General features: G+C 35.8%; 1 protein-coding gene across 1 annotated transcript in view; it reads right to left on the minus strand.

The window, feature by feature from the left end:
* LOC122183040 (connector enhancer of kinase suppressor of ras 2-like) overlaps positions 1-24644 on the minus strand; it is a 118551-nt gene that overhangs the window by 6044 nt on the left and 87863 nt on the right. Inside the window, exons 15-22 of the mRNA XM_042876772.1 lie at positions 24261-24309; positions 21572-21620; positions 19552-19727; positions 18669-18742; positions 12944-13015; positions 3014-3084; positions 2209-2309; positions 275-782 (exon numbers count right to left, since the gene is read on the minus strand). Of these exons, the coding sequence (XP_042732706.1) occupies positions 275-782; positions 2209-2309; positions 3014-3084; positions 12944-13015; positions 18669-18742; positions 19552-19727; positions 21572-21620; positions 24261-24309 (1100 nt within the window). The remainder of the gene's footprint in view (positions 1-274; positions 783-2208; positions 2310-3013; positions 3085-12943; positions 13016-18668; positions 18743-19551; positions 19728-21571; positions 21621-24260; positions 24310-24644) is intronic.

Genomic DNA, 24644 nt, shown 5'->3' on the forward strand with positions numbered 1-24644 from the left:
GCCACAGCCAATTCAGCTGAAGTTGATTAAAAAAAATAATACTGCAAATTAGTGTGTAAAATAACCTATGATACAGTCTTCCCATTTTCATTTTGAAAAGCCACAAAGCTATATCATTAAACACTACATTCAAGCATTTCAAATGCAAAGTCCTCCGTACTCACTGATGAATTTGTCAGAATCAAATCTTGACGGACAAAAACTTGGCTGAGAATAATGGAATTATTGCTCTTTCAAAGCAGTAAGGTGGATCAGAGTATCTCCAAAAGCTTACCTTCTGCACAAAAACTATTATGCCTTCTGATAGGAATTTTCTCTTCCAAGATGTCCTCTGTTCCTTCTATGGACTTCACACGCCCCTTACCCCTGACATCTCTATTTCGTGGAAGGCTTTGACTGCGTTGCTTCTGTGGCCTGCTATGAGAGCCATGTCCTCTCTGACATTCCACTAAAGGGAAAGGCCCATCCTGTTCATAATTATGACGCTTCTGTACTGGCAATGTTGCCTGTCTTCGTCTTTCTGGTGACATCCCAGGCTGACCGCTCACATATTCTGGATCAGGAGGAACAGTTTGGAGAAAATGGAGCCCTGAACTGGTTAATGGAGTCTCTATCAGATCCTGCCACGAGCGTCTTTCTCGGTAGGGAGGTCTGCATCCTGATGAATGTGTGCTTCCTGCGACCTCTTGTCGAGAATCTTCAGCAGAAGAATGGGAATATGTTGATTCACTTGAGAAGTGTCGTCCATGTTTGGCTTCAGGGAATGGACTTGATGAAGTCACCTGAAAAGAAACAAAAAGATCTGGCTTTAAGACAAGGTTTTGAATAGACCCAAGAAAATCACAAGAACATGATATGTACTAATACAATGGGCTTATATGTGTGTTTTGATATGTCATAATATGAACCTTTGTGAACAAACATACCTAGCAGTGAATTCTTTTATGCAACTGCTCTCTTTTGACCACTCCCTATTCTTGTTTTGCACATTCTCTGCCCATTAGCAACAACTGCTGGAAAGAACTGTTTGAAAACAAAGGTTTTCTGGAGACCTGTCCAGTTTATGCTCAGTCCAGCAGTGTGCTGTGAAGACATGAAAGCCCCCAAAAGAAACGGTAATTGGATTTCCTTTCTTATTTTTAGAGGATAAATATCCAGCCAAACAAGAAAAAGCAAAAACAAAAACAAAAATTTTTGAATTTGGGGGGACTGCTCAATGTATCAAATCATTTTAACTGTGCTGGGTCTGTGTATCATTTTAATTCAAAAACAAAGAGAAAGGCAAAAAAGTGGAAAAACAGAAAGGGAGAGGCTTAACCTGTGTCTCAGTTGATAAAACAGCATCACATGGGTGAATATCAGTCTGAACTTCACCCATGTGATGCTGTTGCCTCAGTCTCTCTTTCTTTGGGTCTGGCAGTGTGAGGATCGTGTCATTCACGCTGAAGAAAAGTCTGAAAGAAAAATAGAGAACAATCCTATCTGCTTAGAAACAGATTACACATCACAGCATGTTCTATATGTTAGAAATGTTCTTATTTGCTACTAGAACCTGTTTGTAAACAAAGCATTTTTTTCTCTAGTTTATCAAAACCTCTCCCTGCTATATACTAGAAGTATTTTTGTCTGCTACTTAACGTCTCATGATGCTGCCAGAAAATACTGTTACTCTATTGCATTGTATGCAATGCTTCATCTGGTGAAAAACAGACCAAAAAAGAAAGAAAAAAAAAAGCCTTACCTCTAAAAATTCATTTTTAAAAAGGAATGTTCATTCTAAAACATAATTATGAAATGAATGTGATCCAGTCTCAATCTCAAACATCCAATAATATTCAGTGTCCAATATTCATACTTGGAAAAACAGTCTCAGCTAATGCAAACTAAATGCATTCATTGCGTTATATTCACATTCTGCAGTGAAGTCAGCATTTGAATCTTTTGTTGGTATGAGATGCAATTACCCAAATCATACAAAAATATGGTACACACAGTCTGGTGGCATATCCGTGTAAGAAGACATTTACCTCTCTTTACTTCGTAGTTGACTTGATTCAGTTCATAGCTCGTGAGGAACAGCGCTAATTTCATCCTCACAATGAGATCTATTTTTGTTCCACCTTAATAATAATTAATGTTCTAAACAAAGCAAAATGCAAATCAAAGCACATCTTTTGTGGTGACCTAACGTCAGTATTTATAACTCACTGAAGGTGTTCGGTGATAGGTGTCACACAGTGTTGAGGAGCCTTCCTGCTTCAGGGTTAAAGAGCCATCAACATCATCCTGGTCGCTTTCACTCCAGTAATCTGCTAACAAAGCATTCTGGGTTTCAGTGATGTATTTTTCCACAAGAACTGTTTCTGACAGTTTCAAAATATCATCAGCTTGCAAGGGCAAACATTTCACAGTCACCTAGGTCACTTGGCAGCCACTGAGGAGCAGATCTTGCAAAAATGGATGGTATTTCAGATACATAGGTACAAAGAACCACCTTCAAATGATTTAGGATAGTGTTACAGAAAGCACATTAAGCTCCTAACTAAGCACTGTACAATAAACAATAGCTTCTGGTCAGAGTTTGAAAAGGAAACTTCCTTTGAGGAGCCAAAGCAGAACTGAGCCTAAACGCTTACTTGATCAGTGTTCACCTATTAGGTCATGACAAAAAGGGCAAGGCTCAGAAGGTGAAGCATGGATCTAAAGCACATCTTGACCTTGTAACTGTGATGTTTTCACTTGCTCTAGGGTGATGAGCATAGGTGATGGCTCTGCTCTTGGAGATCATAATGCAGCCTGGACTTAGCATTGTGTTTATCATTTTTCTAAAATATTTCTTAAACTATTATTCTGGATTTTATTTTTTGATGACACTAAATCTAATTCTTCAGGGCTATATGTTCTTATGATAAGACATAACACGTTAATAAAGAAGTCAGTTATGACATCTCCAACTTCATTCAAATAATGAACAGTGCACTCTCTGCTCTTCTACTTATCTCTGAAACATTACCTTCATCAGGATGAATATCCTTGTCATCAGGTGTGTAACCAATTGCTGCGAGACCCAGACGATTCATCCATCTAAAAGAATAGCAGAAAAAGAGGAAGAAGGATAGTCAAAAGTGTGAACATGATGGTGTACAGAACCCCATCACGTAAAAAAGTCAGAAACAACAGTTAGTCCCTACACTGAACACTTCAGACTGTTCAAATCGTGAATCAGATAAATTCAGTAGTTAATAATTTCAAGTAACTGAAAGTCGTTTCAGTTCACATTGCATTTATTGCACAGGAGCACACTGTATTTATTTTGATCGCTACTTCAAGAACTTTCCTGAAAATGCTACAAAAAGACTATAAATCAAACTAGAATTATGATAATACCTGCAAAACCCATATCTGAGTTGTATTCTTAAACACTCCCTTACAGTTTGACCAAATTATTATGTCATTAATTTTCTAGCATATTGAATGTGGTTTCTAGAAGCAGCTCTGCCTGCTTTTTGACAATGCAACGCACATTTTGTTACTAATTATTTTCTTGGCTGATGAATCATACCACAACAAGAAAAACCTTCCAAAGACTTCTCAAGAAAGACATTAGTAAACAACAGGTACTCTATAATAATAACCTTTTTTTTTTTGCAGATTGAAACAGGAAACCTATTAAGTGTAATTAGAACAAAACAAGCTTTTAAGGGCACTCATGAATACATTACTTTTGTAATGACATAGAATATGAAAGGTAGCAGCAAGGAGACAGAAAATGAAGGAAGAGCACACTCCACTAAAAATAGAATACAATTCAGCATGCATTCATCTGCTGGTGTAAGCAATGCACTGCAGTTGCTCAAAGCAATGGTCTTCACCTGTAACACTGGATAGAAAACAGACTCACTGTATGGCCTTCAGCAAATCATTCTATATATCTTACAACTTACATAAGTATCTAAAGAGAACAACTACATTTACTTCTTACAGGTAACTGTTATAATGATTAATTCAATAGCAAAAGTATGAAAATACGAAGAATTGTACAATAGCATTGCTTTGGCATTTCCATATTAAAACAGAAGTCCCCAATTTGGAAGTAAAAATTAAATCAATGATTATTTTTCACAAATGCCAGCTACAGGCTTAGAACTGCTAACAGAGACATTGCTTGCATCAGCATGCATACCTCATCTTTATCACTAAGGAAGTAAATTTCAAACGGATTAACAGGTTTACTGAAAAGCTGATTTTCTGCAGCACTCACCAGAATAATTTCATTCAATAAAGGACATGTTGGTCAGTTGACATTTGCTTCATTTTAAAAGGCATGATATTTAGAGCAGCAATTGAAATGACATCATACTTTTTCTCATTATTAAGCATTTGTATTTACTATTTTTTTCAACAGTGATTCCTGAATCCCTAAACTCATTAACATTGGAGAAAAACAGTTGTAGTCATGCTTTACCTTGACAGTTAGGCATTATGCCTCAGGTACTTTAACTAAGGTTCTGCTTAAGCACCAATGATAAACCAGGGTGCTACCATCTTCAGCCTCTTTAGTGATCAGTGTGCTGACATTTTTGTTGGCTTAAATTTCTTGCCAGTTTATCTTGTTGCTCATTGCTATTTGCTGCTCATTGTTAATGTTAACCTTCAAAATAACATGGATTTCCTCAGCAGACAGGTATCTGCTTTATTCATATGGCCTCAGTGTCCATATCTGGAATTAGCAGAAGGTATTCTTCCTCCTTGAAGATTGCCCAGATTTGTTTTTCCTACCAAAAGGCAAGAAGGTCCTTGCAATAGTTGCAAGTACATTCCTACCTCATTTACCGCAATTCAGAGTTAGCTCTTTGTCAAGAAAATGAGAAGAGATATCTGATGACATTCACTGGTTTCAAATGATAAATTCTCTTCTAACAAAAGAAAAAGAATCTCAATCTTGGGTTTTGTATTTTTTTAAAAAGCCTGAGTGAATGTTTTTGAGGTTAATCAGGAGTTAGAGAAGTGCTGAGATTACAGATCTTTTTCTTACAGTTAACACATCCTTCCCCCCGCCCCCAAGGAAATGCAAACTCAATTCAAAAGGAAAGCTGTGTAAACATGATGAATTTGCCTGATGAGTAAATGCATACTTTCATTTTTATTAAGAAAACAGGCAGCCAAGGTTATAAAAAAGTTCTCTCTGGAAAGCTTGAAACTAACTCATCCACTTGGTTCAGAACTTTGCGTTGAATGCCTTGAAGGCAAATGTCAGGTTTCAGGAAGGCAATGGGAGCTGTGTGTCAGAATCAGACTCTCTAAGGGATAAGTGACTGCATGTGCTTAATCAAAGGTCACGCAGTGCAAGACTATATGCTATACCTGTCAAGCAGAACAGTGAAGAAATAAGGGGTAGTTTGTCTACTTTGGTTTATATTGCTGCTTCTCTCATAGCACTTTGAATTGCGTGAGATCATAACGAGACAAAAGAGGTTCTGGCAGGTACGTGTATAGCAACCTTACATGCACATCCCCATAGACCTCGGCCCCAGAGGGAAATGTTTGATTCCTCTTCCTCCAAAAAATAATCTTTTTTTTTTCTTTTACAATTTATTTCTGAAAAATAGGCAGAGAACAACTTAAACAGTGCTTTTCACTAGGTTTGATTCTAGACTGGGCAGCAAACTGTAGGGTTTGCATTCCAGACAGAAAATAGCTGTGGTGCATATGGAGCTGTGCTCAATATCCCAAGGATACTCTACACCAACATTTTATTTTCAATATTGTATATAAGCCCTATGAGAAACAACTTTTATCAAATTGCATGCATTGTAACAACTTACAGGGAAACAAGTGTTTTAATTATTTTTTCTTATTGCCTTTACCTTAGAAAACCAAATGGAGGGAATGGGAAGCCCCAGGGAAAGTCATGTCAATACATGAGTAAGTTTCGTACTGTGTCTCAACAGTTCAGATTTTAAATAAATCAGAGTTTGTTTTAATTAATTCTGTTGATTACGAACAGGCGCTGCTGTCATTGCTTCGGGATAAAATAGAGCTGCATGGCAGGAAGTTAAGTTAAATTTACTGAGATAATTCTGGTTAGTACCAGGGGATGGCAGCCCAGGGACTGTTCTGCAAGTCTGATTCTACCCCAAGGCCTGGAAAGGGATGTTTACAAAGAAACCGAGGGCAGTCACGAACCAAGTAGCTGTGACAATAATCAAAACTTGATACTGAAGAGTGAGTCATGCTTGAAATGCCCTGAGTTGTCAGGAGTCAGCAGCACATTCTCTTACTGATCATTTAATAAATACACTGGAGAAATGTTAAAATGGACCAAACAACTAGAAAAACATTTTCATAAAGCTTCACTGTCCTAGAAGACTGTATTAAAAAACAATAACACGCCACCACTCTTACAAATGCAGCAAGTTTTTGTTTGCTGTTACAATTCCTCTGCTGACTACAGCAATGAGCAGAGCCAAGGTCAGTGCAAGTCCCTGGGACTGAAGGCAACCAGAACTCTCAGATCAATTCTCCATTTTAAGAGTGCCTGGCTAAAGATGGCAACAATTTATGAAAGGATGCAAGTTTTTATCAATGGTTTAAGAAAAAAGAAATCATTTCTTTGAAAACTAAGTGCTAACCAACTGAATTTCTTGAAGTTGTTAAAGGACGTCAGGTAAAAAAAATAATGACATGGGCAAAGGCCGAAATCTGAGAAAACCACAGACAAAAAAAAATTGAAAAAATGTGGGAGAAATACTAGGATATGGAACACATTTGAGTTCGGGAGTAAATAGGAAAGTATTAAAAAAGGCAGTACTGTTAATTTATAGCAAACTGCTACCATCAGAAAGGACTGCTTCCTCATAAGCAGAGAAGAAATGTTTAATGCCTGTATTTAGGTAACGGAGTATTTATTTGAGTCAGACTTCATCCACTTGGCTACTTCTTTCCAGCAATACAGATCAAGGAAAATGCCTTGGAACATTTTTTTTTCTTAAGTGTTTCCTTAAAAAACGAAACCAATGAAATACCAAGATGTTAAAGCACATCATAAATAAATAAAGAGTTATATATTTAAAACTCATTTCTTATCTTGTATCTTTTCATCAATTAATACTTGCACTTCCAAGTCATCACAGGTTTGTGTTTTAAAAGTTTCACAGCAGGAATATATCTTTCTTCACTTTTGGAATTGCATGTACACTACGGATTATTTGGCTAAAAGGAAAAATAGAACTGAAGTTAAATTCAATTCAATCAAGTCAGCTTCTAGTTTATTAAAATACAGATCCTCTTGCACCATCTATTTCATACCTACGATTTATTTAGTGCAATTTATATTTATTTTCAGGTTATAAACTTTGTATTATATCCTCTCAGACCAGTGAGATAATTGGATTCCAGAGTTCACTGTAAAATTATTTGCAATACAGAATTATATTTTTAAATCAATTTTGTATTTGGCACTCAGGCTTCTTTCCGACCAGTCTTTCTTAATGGACATCTGAAAAATCAATGTTTCCCTTTTAGATTCTTATTTTCACTGTTCACTAAGGCTGTACAAGTAATGCCCTCATTTAACAGAATAAAAGTGCATGTAATAGGTATGGCTAAAATTATTCCTTTTTTTTCACTACACAAAAGAAGCCCAAACACATAACTGATGTCTCACGTTGACATACAGCACTGAACACTTTTCTCAATGAGCTCATCTCTCCAAATATATCAACTCTCAACAGCCTGTATTTCTACTATTTTATTTGTCATGGTTGCTGGAATTTGTTAAGTAAAATCATTCAAGGGATAAACAGTAAGCACTCTCTGATTTGATAATTTGACATGACTCTGTTGATCTTGATTCATGCACCGTCTTCTTAGATTTGTCAGGCTGGAAAAATATGAAAAAAGCCCCAGACACTTTAAGAATTGACAAGTGAACCATAGCAATTTATGCCCTCTTTGTGTGTGCATCTACTTCATGCACTTAATGAGGATTTTCAATTTTTTTTTTATATCGTCACTCTGTCAATTGAATGCACATCTAGGCCTTTGTGGTCAGAAGTCTGTTTTGTTTTGGTTCTTCTATTTATTTATTTATTTATTTATTTTGTCTTTAATTCCTGCTGGATGATGGACAATAAAATCCACTGCTTCTGTGCCAAATAAATAACCCTTGTGGCAATAAATAAAATAGCATCTTACTGTATAAATATAATTGTGTAACAGAAAATATATACACAATACCTTTATGATAGACTACAATTTCAAATAAAAGCCTCAGGAAATCTACCAGAACCATCAGAGAAACTCACTCAACTGGAACACCTCTTGCCAAATTTCAAATAATTTCCAAACACATTTGTAGCAGCTCTAACACTGCCTAGGCAAAGCAAAAGAAGGGGCTGTTGCTGAGATGAACTTGGATTGCCATGCTGATACCTATGGGAATCAGTTAAGTAGAGAAAGGAATCAGTTAAGAAGAAACTGAAATATTGTTTTCATTAGTGAAATGCAGCTACTGGATTTCACCCCAATGTAGTCTTGTCCCATAGATTTACCAGACTACTGCAGGTAATTCACCAGACTTTGTTGGTATCCATCTACAGGCAAGTACTGGTTGCTGCCTCCATCTACCACTTCCTTTACTGTGCCACTGCTCCAACACGTGCATCCACCTTGTATGACCTGAAAAGGTGTGGATGAGGTTTTTGGGGTTTAGAGGCAGAATATTGTTAAGGAATGGGATGATTTACTTCTGAAATCTTATTTCCACATACTCTTAGATAAATCAGATCAAACAGGCCAAATAATACTGTTAAAGGCCTGATTCATATAGTTATATCGACCACTTCTTTCTGTTATTAAAAATTCCAGTTTTTGCAGTGTTAGCTTAGTATTTCCAGTACGACACTATAATATGTGACTATAATGCATGTTCCTTTATCACCAGGAGGTACTGCACTGTTCTCAAAAACACTGCTCTATTAAATGCAGATGAACTGTTTGGCTCCCAGAACAGCTGTATCAATTCACAATGGTATTATTTCTAGCAGAATTTGATTAAGTTAATTTTGTAATTTCAGACAATGCAAATCCTAGCTCCTGTGCATTAGGGATAAATTCACACCTGAATGCTAATTTGGATTGTTTATTGGGTAACTGCACTTTTGTTTTGCAAACTCCTATAAACTCTAATGTATTGCTAGAAACCAGTGGTTCTCAATCTGTGTCAAGGGAGAGATGGTAGTTCACAAGTCTATGTAAAGTAGTCCATAAATCATAGAAGGAAGACTTTGGTGGCTTACAAAAAAAAAAACCAAAACTTTGAAGACATACAGCTCTGTACTGGCACTTTCTAGTGCAGCATTTTCCTCAGACTGAGTGCTGTATCTGTACTGCTGCAACGTTCACTCCCACATATGTAATGGTTTCATGCAGCCTCTGGGGCCTGCAACTTCTGATCAGAAATATTTTTTCCTTGTGCTGCAACTTATGAGTTATGTGAGCACAATAATTTAGATGTTTGAAGTGGTCTTAGGAATGACTGCATTTTTCCTGAATTTGAAACAAGTTTGTAGGAAGACACAAAGAAAGGAAAAATCTGCTGTCCTGTTAATTTACAAAAATTGGTAGGCACCAATTCAGGGATTTCAACCTGTGAAGTTCTTTCATATTCCCCACAATTTCACTGGGCAAGAGACTGGATCGTAGGAGCTCTTTAACAACTTATAGATCATTTTCTTAAAGAACTTGTAAATAAGGACAGACAGATCTGACATGGATAGCCTTCCATTCGCTTGTTCATAAGGGTAGTGTCCAACAGCGGTGTATGTCAGAATTCTTTAGTTGCCAAGATCTTTTCTTAGGTGTTAGCTTGTTCACAAAGAAAGATTAAAAGTAAATTAAAACATGAATACTTGCACAAATACTGGTCTACCATCCGAGCTGGCAAAGAACTGACAATGACACTAACATGCCTCAAATTTATGGAAGACAGCTGAATGAACTTTAATAACAAGGATGGTTTAGAGAAAGCTTGGAGTAACTCTCCTGTTATACATCTTATGCAAAAGTACAGAAGATATGCACTCTGAAATTCGCTCATATTCAAGAGCAATTTAATTCAGAATATATCAACTTTCAAGCAGTTTCATCTTCAGAGAAATAATGTTTTACAGACTTTCAGATCTTGGAAAATATTGGAAGTGGTTCCTCCAAAATCAATTTATCATCATTTTAGGTTTAAGCAGACAGTGCAGTTTTGAATGACAGCCAAAGATTTATGGGAATTATTAATATCATGAAGTTAACTCAGTTATTCAAATCAAGCATGGTCAAATGATTCAGCCTATAACAGGAGGGTGGTTTTTTCTTTCTTTAACATTTGGAGTATAGGAGAGTGAAAATGAACTGCACGCCTCAATCACAAGAAAATTTTAAATAAAATAGACATTGTAAAACAACTGAAAATTAAATTCAATGCTGATTTTCTTAGGAGTATTAAATCTATAAATAGGTTATACATGGTCTGGGAACAGATGAAGCACTTCTGTGAAATAAGGCTTTAACGAGCTTGGAATACCTCGTGACCGTGGCAAACAAAATTTGAGTTCATCAATTTCATTATTAATTCATTTCTAAGAACACAGCTATGCTCATGTAGACCTGAAAAAACAGCATGAGCATTAATTTTGCAAAGCAAAGTCTGTCTGCAACATGCTACACAGCAGGCAAAAATTCTGCTGCAAAAGAACAACATTATCTGGTACGCACAAATCAATTACTACCCATCAGTGGATAGCACCTTCAAAAGCCATGCAGTATTAAAGGCAGATTCCAGTATTCTGCAGATTAAAAAAAAAATCCAATCTAGAAAACAGTGAATCTTGAATAAGAAATTGATATAAATAGCTGTTAAAAAAAAAGCTGACAGTAAATGAAGCTGAAAAAAAGGCTATATATTGTCCATATCACGAACGAAGAAATGCTACTTTCCTCTTCTACATATTAAGACTCTTTTACTTTTCAGTGTAAACATGGAAAATCCAGTTAAATTTTGTGGTGACAGCAGAATTATGAGATTCCACATAAACTATTTGCCATATTACCTTAAACCACACAGTTAGCAATTTGGTGGAAAGATAACAGCTTTTTAGGTGCATTTTTTTTCTATGAACCTTGCTTACTCCATCCAATTTCAGACATGATGTCTGGGACAAGGAATTCCAGGAAGGATATAAAGGCTGCAGGGGATGCCCAGAGATTTTACAGAGGAAGCATTGCAATCCATCATTTGGGTTGCTGAGTGAATTACAATTACCCCACTGGAATAACACTTCTGGTGGAAAAATACTGCCAAAAAAAAATTTCAAGGGGAAACTTCACCCTTCTTTGTCTTCTCTCATGGAAAACAGATTCTAAATGTTAAAAAAAAAAAAAGAAAAAAAAAAAAAGGCTCTAGTTAATTCCAAACCATTGTGGCAGTATGATATGAAAACAGACCCTGGCACATTACCAACTGTTATGCTCCACAGAGGCTGTAAACTGTCATAAAGACAGCTGTGTTGTCTCCTAGTATAGGAAAATCAATGGATATTTTATTGAATGTACATCAAGACTTCCTGGTTTTTCCTTGAGTCAAAAAATTTTATGCCATAATAGGGAGAGCTGAGCAATGGCACTTAAACAAATCATATCTATCAAAGTAGCTAAAATTAAGGAAGAAACCATGCATATTTAAAAGTAGCAGAAGATCCTCACTTCAGATTTGTACAAAACAGATCTCAGCCAGATTACATAACCAAATAATGAAACACTGCTAACAATGAAAAGAAATATTTTGCAGCAAATTTACATCCAAGCAGTATATCTGGCTACAGTAAGATACTCGAGAACTGAACCTCCTCCTCATCATCATTAGTGAATGATGAACAGGCCTGAACTGTTTCAATACATCTGATCTTATGTGTCAATACAGTTTAAAAATAATCTCTTGATGTTATTGTTTTATATCCATCTGTATCCTGAAGGCAGTTCAGCCTAAGTCTTCAAACAGAGAAAACTAACGAAATTCCAAAGTTTCAGCAGTCTGTGCCATGAAAGATTTAAGACTTTGAAGTATGGCAGAGTTTTCCCATGTGTCCTTGCTTTTTACTCCGGCTGTGAATAAACAAATTCCTGAAGCAGCAGGAGGAGGTAGAACATTTGACTCTGTCTTTGATCCTCACAGGCACTTCCCCACCTTTATCTAGCCTCTGCCTTCATCACTGAGTCACAGGATAAAGCACAAGGTAATTTAGGTTGGAAGACATCTCAGGAGGTCATCTGTTCTCACAGCCTACCTGCTGCAGAGCCAACTTTAATTTTGGATCAGGTTGTCCAGGGCCTTGAATGCCCTCCCTGCACAACCAAGGGCATTTGACAACACACAGCAACACTACCAATACAACTTCGTTAGCTTTGTTGAGAGAGTGATGCAATGGATCAAATTAAATTTCCCTTTTCTTTTTTCTTTCTTTCTTTTCTTTTTTCCATAACGCAAGTTACTCTCAGTAGAGGCCTTGATATAGGTATGCATTGTATTTACATACAAGAAACTGTTAAAGCATAATATCTGTAAGGATATTTTCAGGGTTTAACAAGAAAAAAAAAGCAAAGTATCATAAACAACTCAAAAATTTTAATAAACACAGATGATACCCATAAAACTAACTTTTTCTAACACCTTTACAGAATTGCGCTATGTGGCATGACAAAAAATTGCAGCCAACAAAATAAGCCACACAGTGTAAAGCTGTACATACTAAAAGCAGTGGAGGACCAGAATGGGCCATATTGAGAACACTACTGATCAGCATTACATCATGCTCCAGCAGCACATTTCTATGTGATTAATCTCACATATTATTTTCAATTATTGGTGTGTCAAGAAAAATAATATGTTACTTACCTATTCATTTCTTCAAGACAGTCTGTTGCAAAGTAGAAACTCTTTATTTTGGGGTGACACGCTTTGAATGCACTAGAAAACAAACACAAAGAAGAAAAAATATCTTTTCTTTCAAGGATATTGTCTACAGACAACATAAGACTGGTATGCACCATAATTATTCAGCATGTTACAAGCTTAATAGGCCTTTTGAATGCTCAGTCTGAGTCTTTTGCTGGATCCAACTTACAGATTCATTCTGATCTGCTTACATCTACATTTCAGAATTTACATCTACAAGTTTCAGAAACACCTGAATTACTTAGAACTGTAAAGCCATTCCATAACTGCTGATGTTATAAATTAAAAACTTACTAGATGAATCTGAAAATCTTACTGCGTAAATTTAAGTACTTATTAGTTGTGTTTCAAAGGTCAACTAGTCTAAAGGACTATGAGTTTGATCCCACCATATTTTCTCACATATGGCTGTGGTTTTTGTTCTACTCAAAGAAATACTTAGGACAGACAATTTTTGTATTAATTAAATAATATAATAATTTAAAGGAGTACTGCTATCAAGGAAGCCACAGACTCACACCATTAAATACTATTGTTTTGATTAGTTGGCAAATGAATAGAATAACAACTATCATACGTAGAATTTAGGTTAAAATACTGACATTTATATGGTAATCATTAGATGTAGGAATTAGATTACAAGTAATTACACATGTCATTATAAAAAACCTGATTATGCACGTTTCCCACTATTAATAGCTTAAATGCAAATGAGTGTTTTATTAATGACTATGATTAATTCCAATTTTCAGAGATTGAAAGCTGAAGAAACTTGATTTGAGCACACCTATTTTCTTGTATATACTGGTAATACAGATGCATACAGTAACAGGCTTTCCTAACAAAGGTTTTGCAAAAGAATGAGGTGGCAGAGTTGTATTTCTCTGTAGTTCCCTTTTTAATGAGTTTACATGTGTATTAGAAGGATAAGTTTACCTTTGCACAGAGGATCATTATAAAACATCCTGAATCCACAAAAAGATGTAAGAAATATTCAAGCATTGTTTTCACATATGAATTGACAATTTCAGTGAAGATCCTAATCTCTACTTCTGCTGATTTAAAGCATGTCACAAGTCACTAGACCCTTATAAAAATGTGGCATTCTAATGAAATGAAAAGATCAAAATTTGTATTAAAGGTCAATACTAATTAATATCAGCTGACAAAAAATAAGCAAGCAAAAAGGCAGCATATTTACTGGCATTTACTGTAAATACCAACACCAGAAATTTGAAATAACAGGCAGCTCATACGTTGCAAATGAAAAGAGAGAATGCATGGGAAATCCATAAATAGGTAGGAAACTTTTCTGATGCCCACTAGATGGCATACAATTGTTAATTATATATACTGAATTTTAAGATTTTAATGCAAGTGATTTTGATCTAAGCATATGTTATTTATGGGTATGTACTTTTCCCTGATGTCAGTACTCTTTGCAGTTATTTGGAAACACTGCAACATCTTGACCTTCTAGTCTTACATTTGCTCAACCATTTGCCCAACCTTGAGATTTAAGCACTGACTTGAATTGGAGAGGATTATATGGTGGGTCTGGAGATTCTAATCCTCTTGATTAATCCTGTTAGAATATCACATGATGGAGTTTCTGCTTGTAAACAGGATTATTTTTCTAGACAGGAAATTTACATACATGAAAGCATTAGAATGCCAATATTGAGTCTCAAACTCGACCTGTTAATAGTCAGAGGATTTCACATAAACAAACCTTAAATTTGTCTCCACTATGCTCATGTAATGTGATACAGTCTGCAACTATAAAATTGAATACTATATTTTCACAGGAGCCCTTCTTCAGTTAAGGTACAGCGTGGACTTGTTTTGCAAAAGTTCTCATGTTCTGCTTTACTACATAAATGTTCATTAATATCTTTTTTATATATATATTCCTAAATTCACTTAAAAGGTGAGCAAAATAAGCCATAATTCTGTACTATTATATATTACATACTCTGAAGTCAACGGGTTTTTATTTTTATGAACTGGGGATCCCAGGTCTGTGGAAACTTGTAAATGTTCTGCAGTTCTCTTTCTGGGCTGCAAAGGACAACAATACATCCATCTCCCAGGAGTGTCACAAAGACTCTTACTTGAGAAGCTTTAAGACACACTATCATTAAAAACTGGAAATAAGTTTGACAGAACTTATTGATTGAGAAATAATCTATGCGTGTGGACAAAACGAATGATGCAGAAGAATGATATCTGTGTTTTTACCTTTGGTTTCTTTTGGAGCACCGCACAGTGAGTGCCGTTTGGTTTGCTATCTACCAACACTGCCAGGCCTGTTTCAGAAGAGCCATTCCCCAGCCAGTAAGCTCCCTGCAGGGCCCTGCTCATTCACAAGTGCAGAACTTTGCAATGTCCTTGATGGATTTCGTAAGGCCCTTGTCAACCCATTTACCCGGACTGTGTAGATCCACCCAAATGACAGCCCTGCTTTTGAGTGCATCAACTCTTCTCCCCTCTTTGCTGTCATCTAATGTGGGGCCAGAGGTGTATTCCAATTTCTGGGAATGCTGCTCTGAGAACAACATCCTACTCCTTTAGATCAAGTTCCCTGCTATTTCAGGCACTGTAGCACATAATAGATTTTGCAAAATTATCAGAAAACAAAAATAAAAATTACTGAATCTGTATCAACTTCTAAGATAATCTGATATCTACATATATTTTATAGAGAATTCTGGCTGCATTGTTTCAACTTGAATTGACAACCTAAATGGTCACTTCTTAAATTTTTGGAAGTTCAGACAACAAATTAGCCATTATATTCTTATTTCCATTAATCTTGTGGAACAGCATCACCACAGGACATTATAAATATCTTTGAAAATAATGTGATATTCATTTTATGACACATAAAAACTTAACTAACCAAAATTTCTAATACAATATGATCATTCTACATCATGAAGATGCAGGCTTTGCCCAAAAGCAATGGAAAGTTTAACAGCGTGAAAACAAGAAAGCACCTCTAGTAGGGGCAAGGTCATTCCACATCCAAATATAGCCTGGGGAGCTAAACCAGTCTGAGATAATGCCATGATTCATATAATAATCAGAGTACCTTCATTAAATGCATTAGTGAGGCAAATCATCAAACCATACCAGATAATGCATTCAATGACCATATATTTTAATCAAAGCTTTCTTAACACTATTGCATTCAGTGTACACTATGGACATCAGTAACAGTCACACTGTAACACTTTTCCCATCTGATTTCGTTGGATAGAACGCTGATAGAACGTTGAATAAGACAATCTAAAATCTAAAAATAAAGGACATTATTCTAGAAAGACTTCAAATTCTTTTGTTCAAAAGGGTAACTCTTCTTCTTTGAACATCTCACAATCTTGGCTCTGAAAATAAGACAGATTTGAGGAGAAATTGAAGCTGGGTGCCATGAAGATTTTTTGAGAGAACTGAAAGAAACCTAATACGAATTTTGCTGGGCTTCTTTTACGCACTGGGAAACTAAGTGCTTTTTCAGAAAGTTTTAATTTATGTAAAAGTGCAAGAGCCTACCTAAAAAATAGGAAAGAATGTTTCTTTCCCATCCTTTTTAACTGAGCTTTACTAATTTTTGAACTGTTAAAATGAGCTCAATGATACAGAAGTAAGGACACAATCAGAGTTATATTTCCATATTACAAGCTTGCAGTGGAACAGGTTATATTACAACACCTACTAAGAAATATTATTACATGACAAATATATTCTTAAGTGGAAAGAAGCAAGAACAGATCCTACAAAATATTTCCCTAGCTCTCTTAAAAGGAGACAACAAAATCCTAGCTGAAGTTTTCCACTGTAGTCCAACAGAGACAAGAATGAGCTTTTCTAGATTATGTCTATTTAGAATGGGTCACCATCACCTCATTTGCAAAAGGAATGCAGAAGAATTAGGTTGCAGAACTTTGTCCCCAGGCTCACCAGAACCATTAGCATCTCAGCAGAAGCAGGCAATATCAATCATGCTCAGTCCTGTCCTCAGTAAGGCAACACCAAAGAGAATCGATAAGTGCTTTATCAGTGCACTCATAGAGGCCATGAATTAGAGCTGTAACACAAGCAGGGCCTGCCATTCACATATACCTGATATACTGAAATGTAAGTGAATATAAGACCATACGTGCTTTCTTTTCAGTCTTTGGAAAAGCTGGTAAAAGAGTAGCAAGTGTAACATGCGGTTTTTATGGTAGGGCAAATATGTAAATGATAGCTCAGGAAGAAATCAAAGGAAAATTCTGCTCAGTGAACAATGGGAGTACTATTAACATCTTCATTATATTTTTACCCCTGGACCTACGTCTTTTTGAAAGTATTCAAAGCCTGGAGGTACTCAGCTTTCAGTAGTATTCAAAGTTTTAGTTAATCAGACTTTTTCTGTGCATATACCCTACAGAAATTGCTCTGTAAGAAATGCGAAGATTAAAGCTCTGGAAGCTATTTCTAGCTGCGTACAATGATCCTCTGTTAAATCTATGTTAATTCACTGAAATTTGCTAAGTGTTTTAACAAAAGGATATTTTTTTCCTGTATATTTGTTCAATATTATTATTAATATCTACTTGTTCCACAGAGGAATTTATAGTGTTCAGTTCACGTATAATTTCTTCACTGATAGTCTCAGTTGAAAGAAGTATCATAAGTATAAATTGCACTGTCATCTTCTCAGACAGTAATAACACCTTCAGACAAGAACAAGCAATTGAAGAGATTCTATTTGCTAATCAGCAGCCTCTACTGTAATCCACATCTTCTGTACTTTCTTGTGCACATGTTCGTAGTTGTAGGATGTATTCCTACAGACCAAAACCAAATTTAGTCATCAGAAAAGCATGACAAAAATTCAAGATGCTTAGTGATAACTAGAATAGCTTTAGTAAGAGTATCTTCAAGCTATTCTCTATAGCTCCTGAGGGTAGCAAGTTTTAAAAATCTACATGCTGCCTGCAAATATTCAGGAGATACTGGAGAGCTGCTAGTCTCAAAGCATTAGAATTATTCAACTTACTGTTTGACAGCTATGAATTCTAATCCCAACACTGCCTGAAAACAGTGCCTGTTATTAATCATGTGGCAATGTTTAACACATGCTGTTTACTGGGAACAAAATGCAATAGCAGAAACATGCACATAAGAAGCAGAAAGACTGAAACACAGTGTTCATTTTGTATTTGGAACCTAAATATTTTAGCAGTTGAGAATAACTCAATATTGGATATATAAATATATATTTATATATTCACCAGCTCTTGCTATGCTATTTCTTAAGATATTTCCTATGGTAATTCTTGCACATTTGACTCTTATCCTGAAGACTATCCTGAACCTAAGAATGTTTTACCTGTTGGCTAATGCATTCACTTTTTTTCCCCTGAATTTATTTAACTAAAGTTGGAGTTTTGCTATCTGGAAAGTTGATGAAAGCATTATCCATTTTTTTTGTAAGATGGCTCATAGAATTTACATTAAGTTGCATCTTTTAAAATGAACAGAAACACTAAAGTTTAGGTGGGCTTAATGATGTGTTGCTTACAGATTTCAAGGATTTTGGAGTTTTTACTACTATATATAATATACTTCCAAGAGCAATCCTTGAATTTAAAAGCATAATTGACACATTACTTACTGTTTTTTTCTGCATTCAATTGCTCTGTCTATCCTGAACTCAGGCAAGCTAATGAATCCTTCTGCTTTTTCATCCTATCAAAAGGGAAGAAGTGGTACTGAAGAAGAACACACAGCTGAAGAGAAACAAGCAGTAGCCATTTATGTCTTATACAAACAACAACCACCCAACCAACTGAAATGCTCAACACATTTTCCCTAAGATGTTGTTATTGAACATTTAGTTTTCTTGATTTTTATGAAATTTTTATGAAGTAAATTGACTGCTTCTTAAAGGAGCTGCAGTCATCTTAAATTCCCTTTGTTGATGACTACATAAAACCTGTTAGCGCCAAATAAAGCACCTGCTGTAGCACTCAGGATATTAACAAATATCATCAAAAAAAATCTCAGTTTTTTCTTCTTATGGTCTGAACATTGAAAATGTTTTGCGTTAAAGCCACGTTTGTACAAATGATCTGTCCTTCTGGTTCCTACAGTGAGCTCACTGGTGTTTAAATGGAAAAGTAATAACTAGAAAGTACTTCTTCTCACTTTTTACTTCTCCTGAAGTAATTTGCCTGAAAAAGCAAGGAGATACAGTAACATCAATCAGACTGTTGAAAAACACAGGCTGAATGTAAGCATTGTATTAGTCCAAACAAATACTAACTTGGAAGAATATTAACTACTGATATATTCATAACTTTAAGAGAACAATGAACCTCTGCTTTTTATTAAGCTTGGCCTTCCACTTTAAAGAATTCAAAAATTCAAAAATAAGTTCAAGTGAACCAGACATGGCAACTAAAGTGGCTATTCTCTGATATTTATAGACTTTACTCAAAAGAATGATAAAAGTTAAGATTTTATTTAGGCTTTCTCCAAACACAGAGTATACTTACATTCTGGTTTGTGTACCAGTACAAGGAAGAATCCTTCAAAATAAACCAGTACTTTTTCCATTTCTGTGTGAAGTAACCTTTGGCATCCTTTTTCTTCCACAGCCAGCCTTCACAATCTCCATGCCCCAAATCTTTGCAGGAAATTCGTCTTCTGCTTCCACTCGTCAGAGAGCTCCCTGAGAACACAACAGTAGTATGAGACATCTCTCTGAATGCTATCCTTCTCAATATGACCACGTTACTAATTTTAAATGATGAATCAATTTAAATGCTCTACAATTTTGGTTTCTGCATGAATACAAAAACACAAATAACCTTTTTATGTAATGGCTTATTTAATCTTTAGAGGATCTGTTTCTCTTAGGACTGATTAGGATGGTCATCATCATTTCTAAACAAAAAACATACTTCATTTAGTCCTGAACCTGAAACTCATTTAAATAAACATAATCTGTATGTGGTTGTAAACACTACTTTCTCTGTATCTTCTGTTACTATTTGCACTAGGAGGCCTGTCAAATTCTGGAAGATTTTTAGCTCATTTTTCATAGTCAGTATAGTCTATAAGAAAGAGAAATCCATATTCATATAAAAATGCACATCTATATTTCCCCTGTACTGAATTTAATGGCACAATACTATTTGGCACAATACTACCTTGGATCGAGTTTGAATTAACAGTATCATGAAAGGTATCGGGTTCTGTTTGTTAGTTATTTTGCTGTTGTCTTTCTTCTTCTTGTTGTTCTATTTCAACATATTCTAATTAAAAGGCTTAAAATTTTAGTGTCTTTTGCAATTTTTCTTGCATTAGCAAGAACAGTTTTCATAGTTACGGTACCATTTTTCCTTAAAAAGATCTTGGAAATTTCATTTAAATCTCAGACATTTTTTTTCTGTGAAAAATCAAGTCTGCATTGCTACAATAATTATATTTAAGCTACAAATGTGAAACAATTAAGAAGTACAGATGACATCAAAAGATCATCCTTTGTTCCTCAACATTCCCCAGTCAAGCTCTTAATATTTAGCTATTATTAGAATATTGTACTGTGCTATGCCTAGTTTGAAGCATTAGAAGTGTCTGGTAGAAATTAAGGAAAATTTTTTTAGGACACTAAAACATGACAATAAAGATTTCACTGCATATAAATTGAAATGAATTTATTACGCCGTAACTAATTTTCTTCAATTTATTGCTTTAACAGTCTCAAACGGGCTATGAATAGAAAAAAAAATCAGAGCAAAATATACAAAGACTACTTTTCTGCTAAGTCAGAGAAATTTTACCACTGAGTCTAGCAACATTATATCTATGCTACCTTATAGAATCACAGAATCATGGAATGGCCAGGGTTGGGAGGGACCTCAAGGATCATGAATCTCCAACCCCCTGCCACATGCAGGGCCACCAACCTCCACATTTAATACCAGACCAGGCTGCCCAGGGCCCCATCCAATCTGGCCTTGAACACCTCCAAGGACAGGGCATCCACAACCTCTCTGGGCAGCTGTTCCAGTACCTCACCACTCTCTGGGTAAAGAATTTCCCCCTGATGTCCGACCTAAATCTCCCTCCTTTAGGTATTGATAGGCTGCAATGAGGTCACCCCGCAGCCTTCTTTTCTCCAGGCTGAACAAGCCCAGCTCCCTCAGCCTGTCCTCATAGGGGAGGTGCTCCAGTCCCCTGATCATCTTCGTGGCCCTCCTCCAGACCCTCTCCAACAGCTCCCTGCCTTTTCTGTACTGTGGGCTCCACACTTGGACGCAGTTCTCCAGATGGGGCCTCACAAGAGCCGAGTAGAGGGGGACAATCACTTCCCTGTCCCTGCTGGCCACCCCTCTTTTGATGGACCCCAGGATAGCATTTGCTTAAAACATTTGTTTATTTACTTTGGTATTTACTATCAAATTTAGAAATATTGAAATTAAGATGAACTTTGGCATTTGATCAACAGTGCTTATTATCAGTTAAGAACTCTCATTTTCTGCTTTCAGAATGTGAATCTGAAGAAGTTACCTTTCGACCATTTTCTGGATTTTACCCTGAGAGAAGCGTAATGGAATGACTGTAAGAAAGAAAAAAAAAAAAAAAGGATTACAAAAAACTGGTGCATGTAATAGCACTAACATGAAAACCTTTTACTACCACTGCCATGGTTATCTTAGGATTAGTTATCATAGGATCTTATTTTTATCTCTTTTTATTACTATTATAAACATCATAAAGAAAGCAGTGGTAAGGCTACTAATTAAAATCTCATATTTTCTTTTATTAATTATACTTCTTGCAATCAAATCATTAGGATTCTTTGGTCAAATGTATATGCAGTAACTTGAAAACTGAGGATATAACCTAGTGCATTACTATGCTCAAAAAGCAAATGCTTGTGACAAAGTTTTTATCAGCAACTCTGAAACAACATCTTAAGAGTAAATATCATAAAATTAAAATAACTGAGGGTTATAGCTAACAGTAATAAACTATTATCAAGAAATTAATATTTAGAATGGAAGACTTCAATTTAAGCACTATAAGAAACATGCATCTGAAAACAGGACCCCAGCTATCTGCAAGATACAGGCAAAGTTTAGTTTAAAATAAGAATAAAGGGGGAAGGAGTTGTTCTGCACACATTATGACTATTTGTAACCCTCCTGTAACAACAGCCAGCTTACACTACTAACGCCAGACACTTCCTTATTTTTGGGAGAGTTGGCTTGGAGAACACCAGCTTGCATGTCTGACAGGTGACAAGCTCTGTAAGTGTACATTCATAGCATCAGTTGCAGATTTATCTATTTTTTCAAGAGCTACAGAAGACAGAAAGATTAATGCTTGTTCCTGTACTATAGGAAACATAGTTAAAAACAATCAGGAAATAGAAGAACAGAACTAAGTCCATGAGAAAGTATTAAAGATGCACAGCAAAACTGATTTTTTATTAATGTACTATAAGCCCCACCAGCAGAACCAGTCATTTTGCCCAACTGGGTTTCTGTGGTGACTGTGACTGAAACAACCTGTTCAGCCTTCTTCTCTCTGCATAGAAATGCATTAGCATAGCACAAGTTTCTGTTTCTGCAATAAAAATCACCAAAAATTTTCACAATTTAGGCTAAAAAAGTACGTCAGTGAGGTAGAATTCTATAAATCTAATCACATCTGAAAATTCTAATTACAGAACTTCAAGAAAATGAACAGCAGGAGGATACCTGCTTTAGAATACACCCCAGAAAGTGGTATGTATCAGTCAGTATAACAGTTTTAAAAATAAAGTTCAAGAATAACAAAACAAGAACTGAAAATATTTGCTCTTCCAAAAATGTAAGTTACTTAATCTCACTGTGCGTTGTGCGTGCATATATGCAATGTATTAAAAGCAGGAAAACTAGAGAAAGTGAAAGACTTGTGCAAACAAAGGTTTAACTAGCACTGCTAACTTGCATTCAATTCAAGCTTCATATTTTGAGAGAGAAAGAAACTAACTTATAATTAACTTTGTGGTAAACAACTTGCAACTTAGTGTGAGTCAAGTTTGCTACGGGAAAAAGGCTGATGACTGGAGAACACACCATGGTTGTACGCATTTAACCTCCTGACTCAAAACCACAATGTGAAGCAGAATGTTACAGAAAACGCATGTCCCTACCCCCATCTCAGTCAACAAGAAGCACACCATGGAAAAATGGTGACAGAATTGAATCTCTGCTATTTGAAGTTGAATCAGTGAGACCTCAGTGCATTCACAGTGAAGCAGAAAGAATGCTGTTTAGGTGTCACAGAATCACCAAATGAAAAGTTAGGTTTCATTTTAAAAATGCCCCGGAGAACTAGATGTTCAGTCACCTGTCAGGATGAAAGGAACTAAGTCATTGATGCAAGCCTGGTAGCACATAGCTCTGCGATTTTGAGGAAAACTTTAACAAGTTCAGAACATAGCAACTGGTGCATTCATAGAACAAAATACACAAATCACGGAGCACGTAGTGCTGTTTTCCTCATGTTATGTCTATTAGATTAGTTGTAGTACTGTGAACCCAAGGAACTGCAATGGGTTTAAGTGCTTTTCAAGGGAGGCAGCACACAAGGTAGGGATTGGCAGGTAGAGGAAAACCGCAGAATACTTGGTTATATGTCTTCTGCTATGGCCACTGATACTGAACATTGCTGTGTGAATCCTTAACATCACTGTGTGAATCCTTGGGAGGCAGAATGACATCTGTTAGCTTACAGCAGATTACAGCTTATCCACTTAGCAAAAGAAGTCTTGTCAGAGTGAAGAAAAGATACTCTATAACTGAAGGTTGCATTGTTTGTCCTTTTAATGAAATACTTGACAAAATAAAAAATGACTAAGAAGTCTAGATATTTTCTGTTAAAGACCTTCAAAATGGGCACTATGAAACACTGAAAATCTAGATAATTAAAATCCTTGTCAGAGTACATGTATTATTCACACATCTTAAGAGTTTTTAAAATTTTCTTTTCCTTTAGAACATCTTTGGCAGATGTCCCTTTCCAAATTAGTAGCTGTTTACTACAGTTCTCCTTCCAAAACTAATACATCCCTTAGTGGATCTAATACGGTTTCTATTAAACTTAACCAAAAGTACTGCATGCACTTCAGTCAACTGTGGTTGCAGTAGATACTACTCTGAATTTAGAAATTATCCTTAGGCTTTTGCTTTCTTTTGTAAATCCTTACCTTCCTCATGGATGTACTTCCTTGACGGTCAATGGCAGAACTAGCATATCTGGGAGAGACAGGAAGAAAGATGTCAAATAACAACAGGAAATAATATTCTGAATAATAACAAACTCACAAATGCATTTCTAAATGCATTCCTATAGATATATTTGCATTTTCAAAGTTATCTAAAATGCAGCACCTAAAATATGAGGCACATTATTTTCAATGACTTTTGTTAATGTTATTTAAAAACAAAAAGTTATTCTCAGAATTCTGACTCAAAAAGACAAATCATCTCAGAACGTCCATCTCAATAACTAGCTGAACATACTTGAATTTCATCACACAAAACACAAAAGCAAACAATACAGCTCCTCCCTCTTTCAATGATTCTTAGAA

The sequence above is a fragment of the Lagopus leucura genome, unplaced genomic scaffold, assembly GCF_019238085.1.
Source record: "Lagopus leucura isolate 7727_CA_CO unplaced genomic scaffold, USGS_WTPT01 Super-Scaffold_100016, whole genome shotgun sequence".
Classification (NCBI taxonomy): Eukaryota; Metazoa; Chordata; class Aves; order Galliformes; family Phasianidae; genus Lagopus; species Lagopus leucura.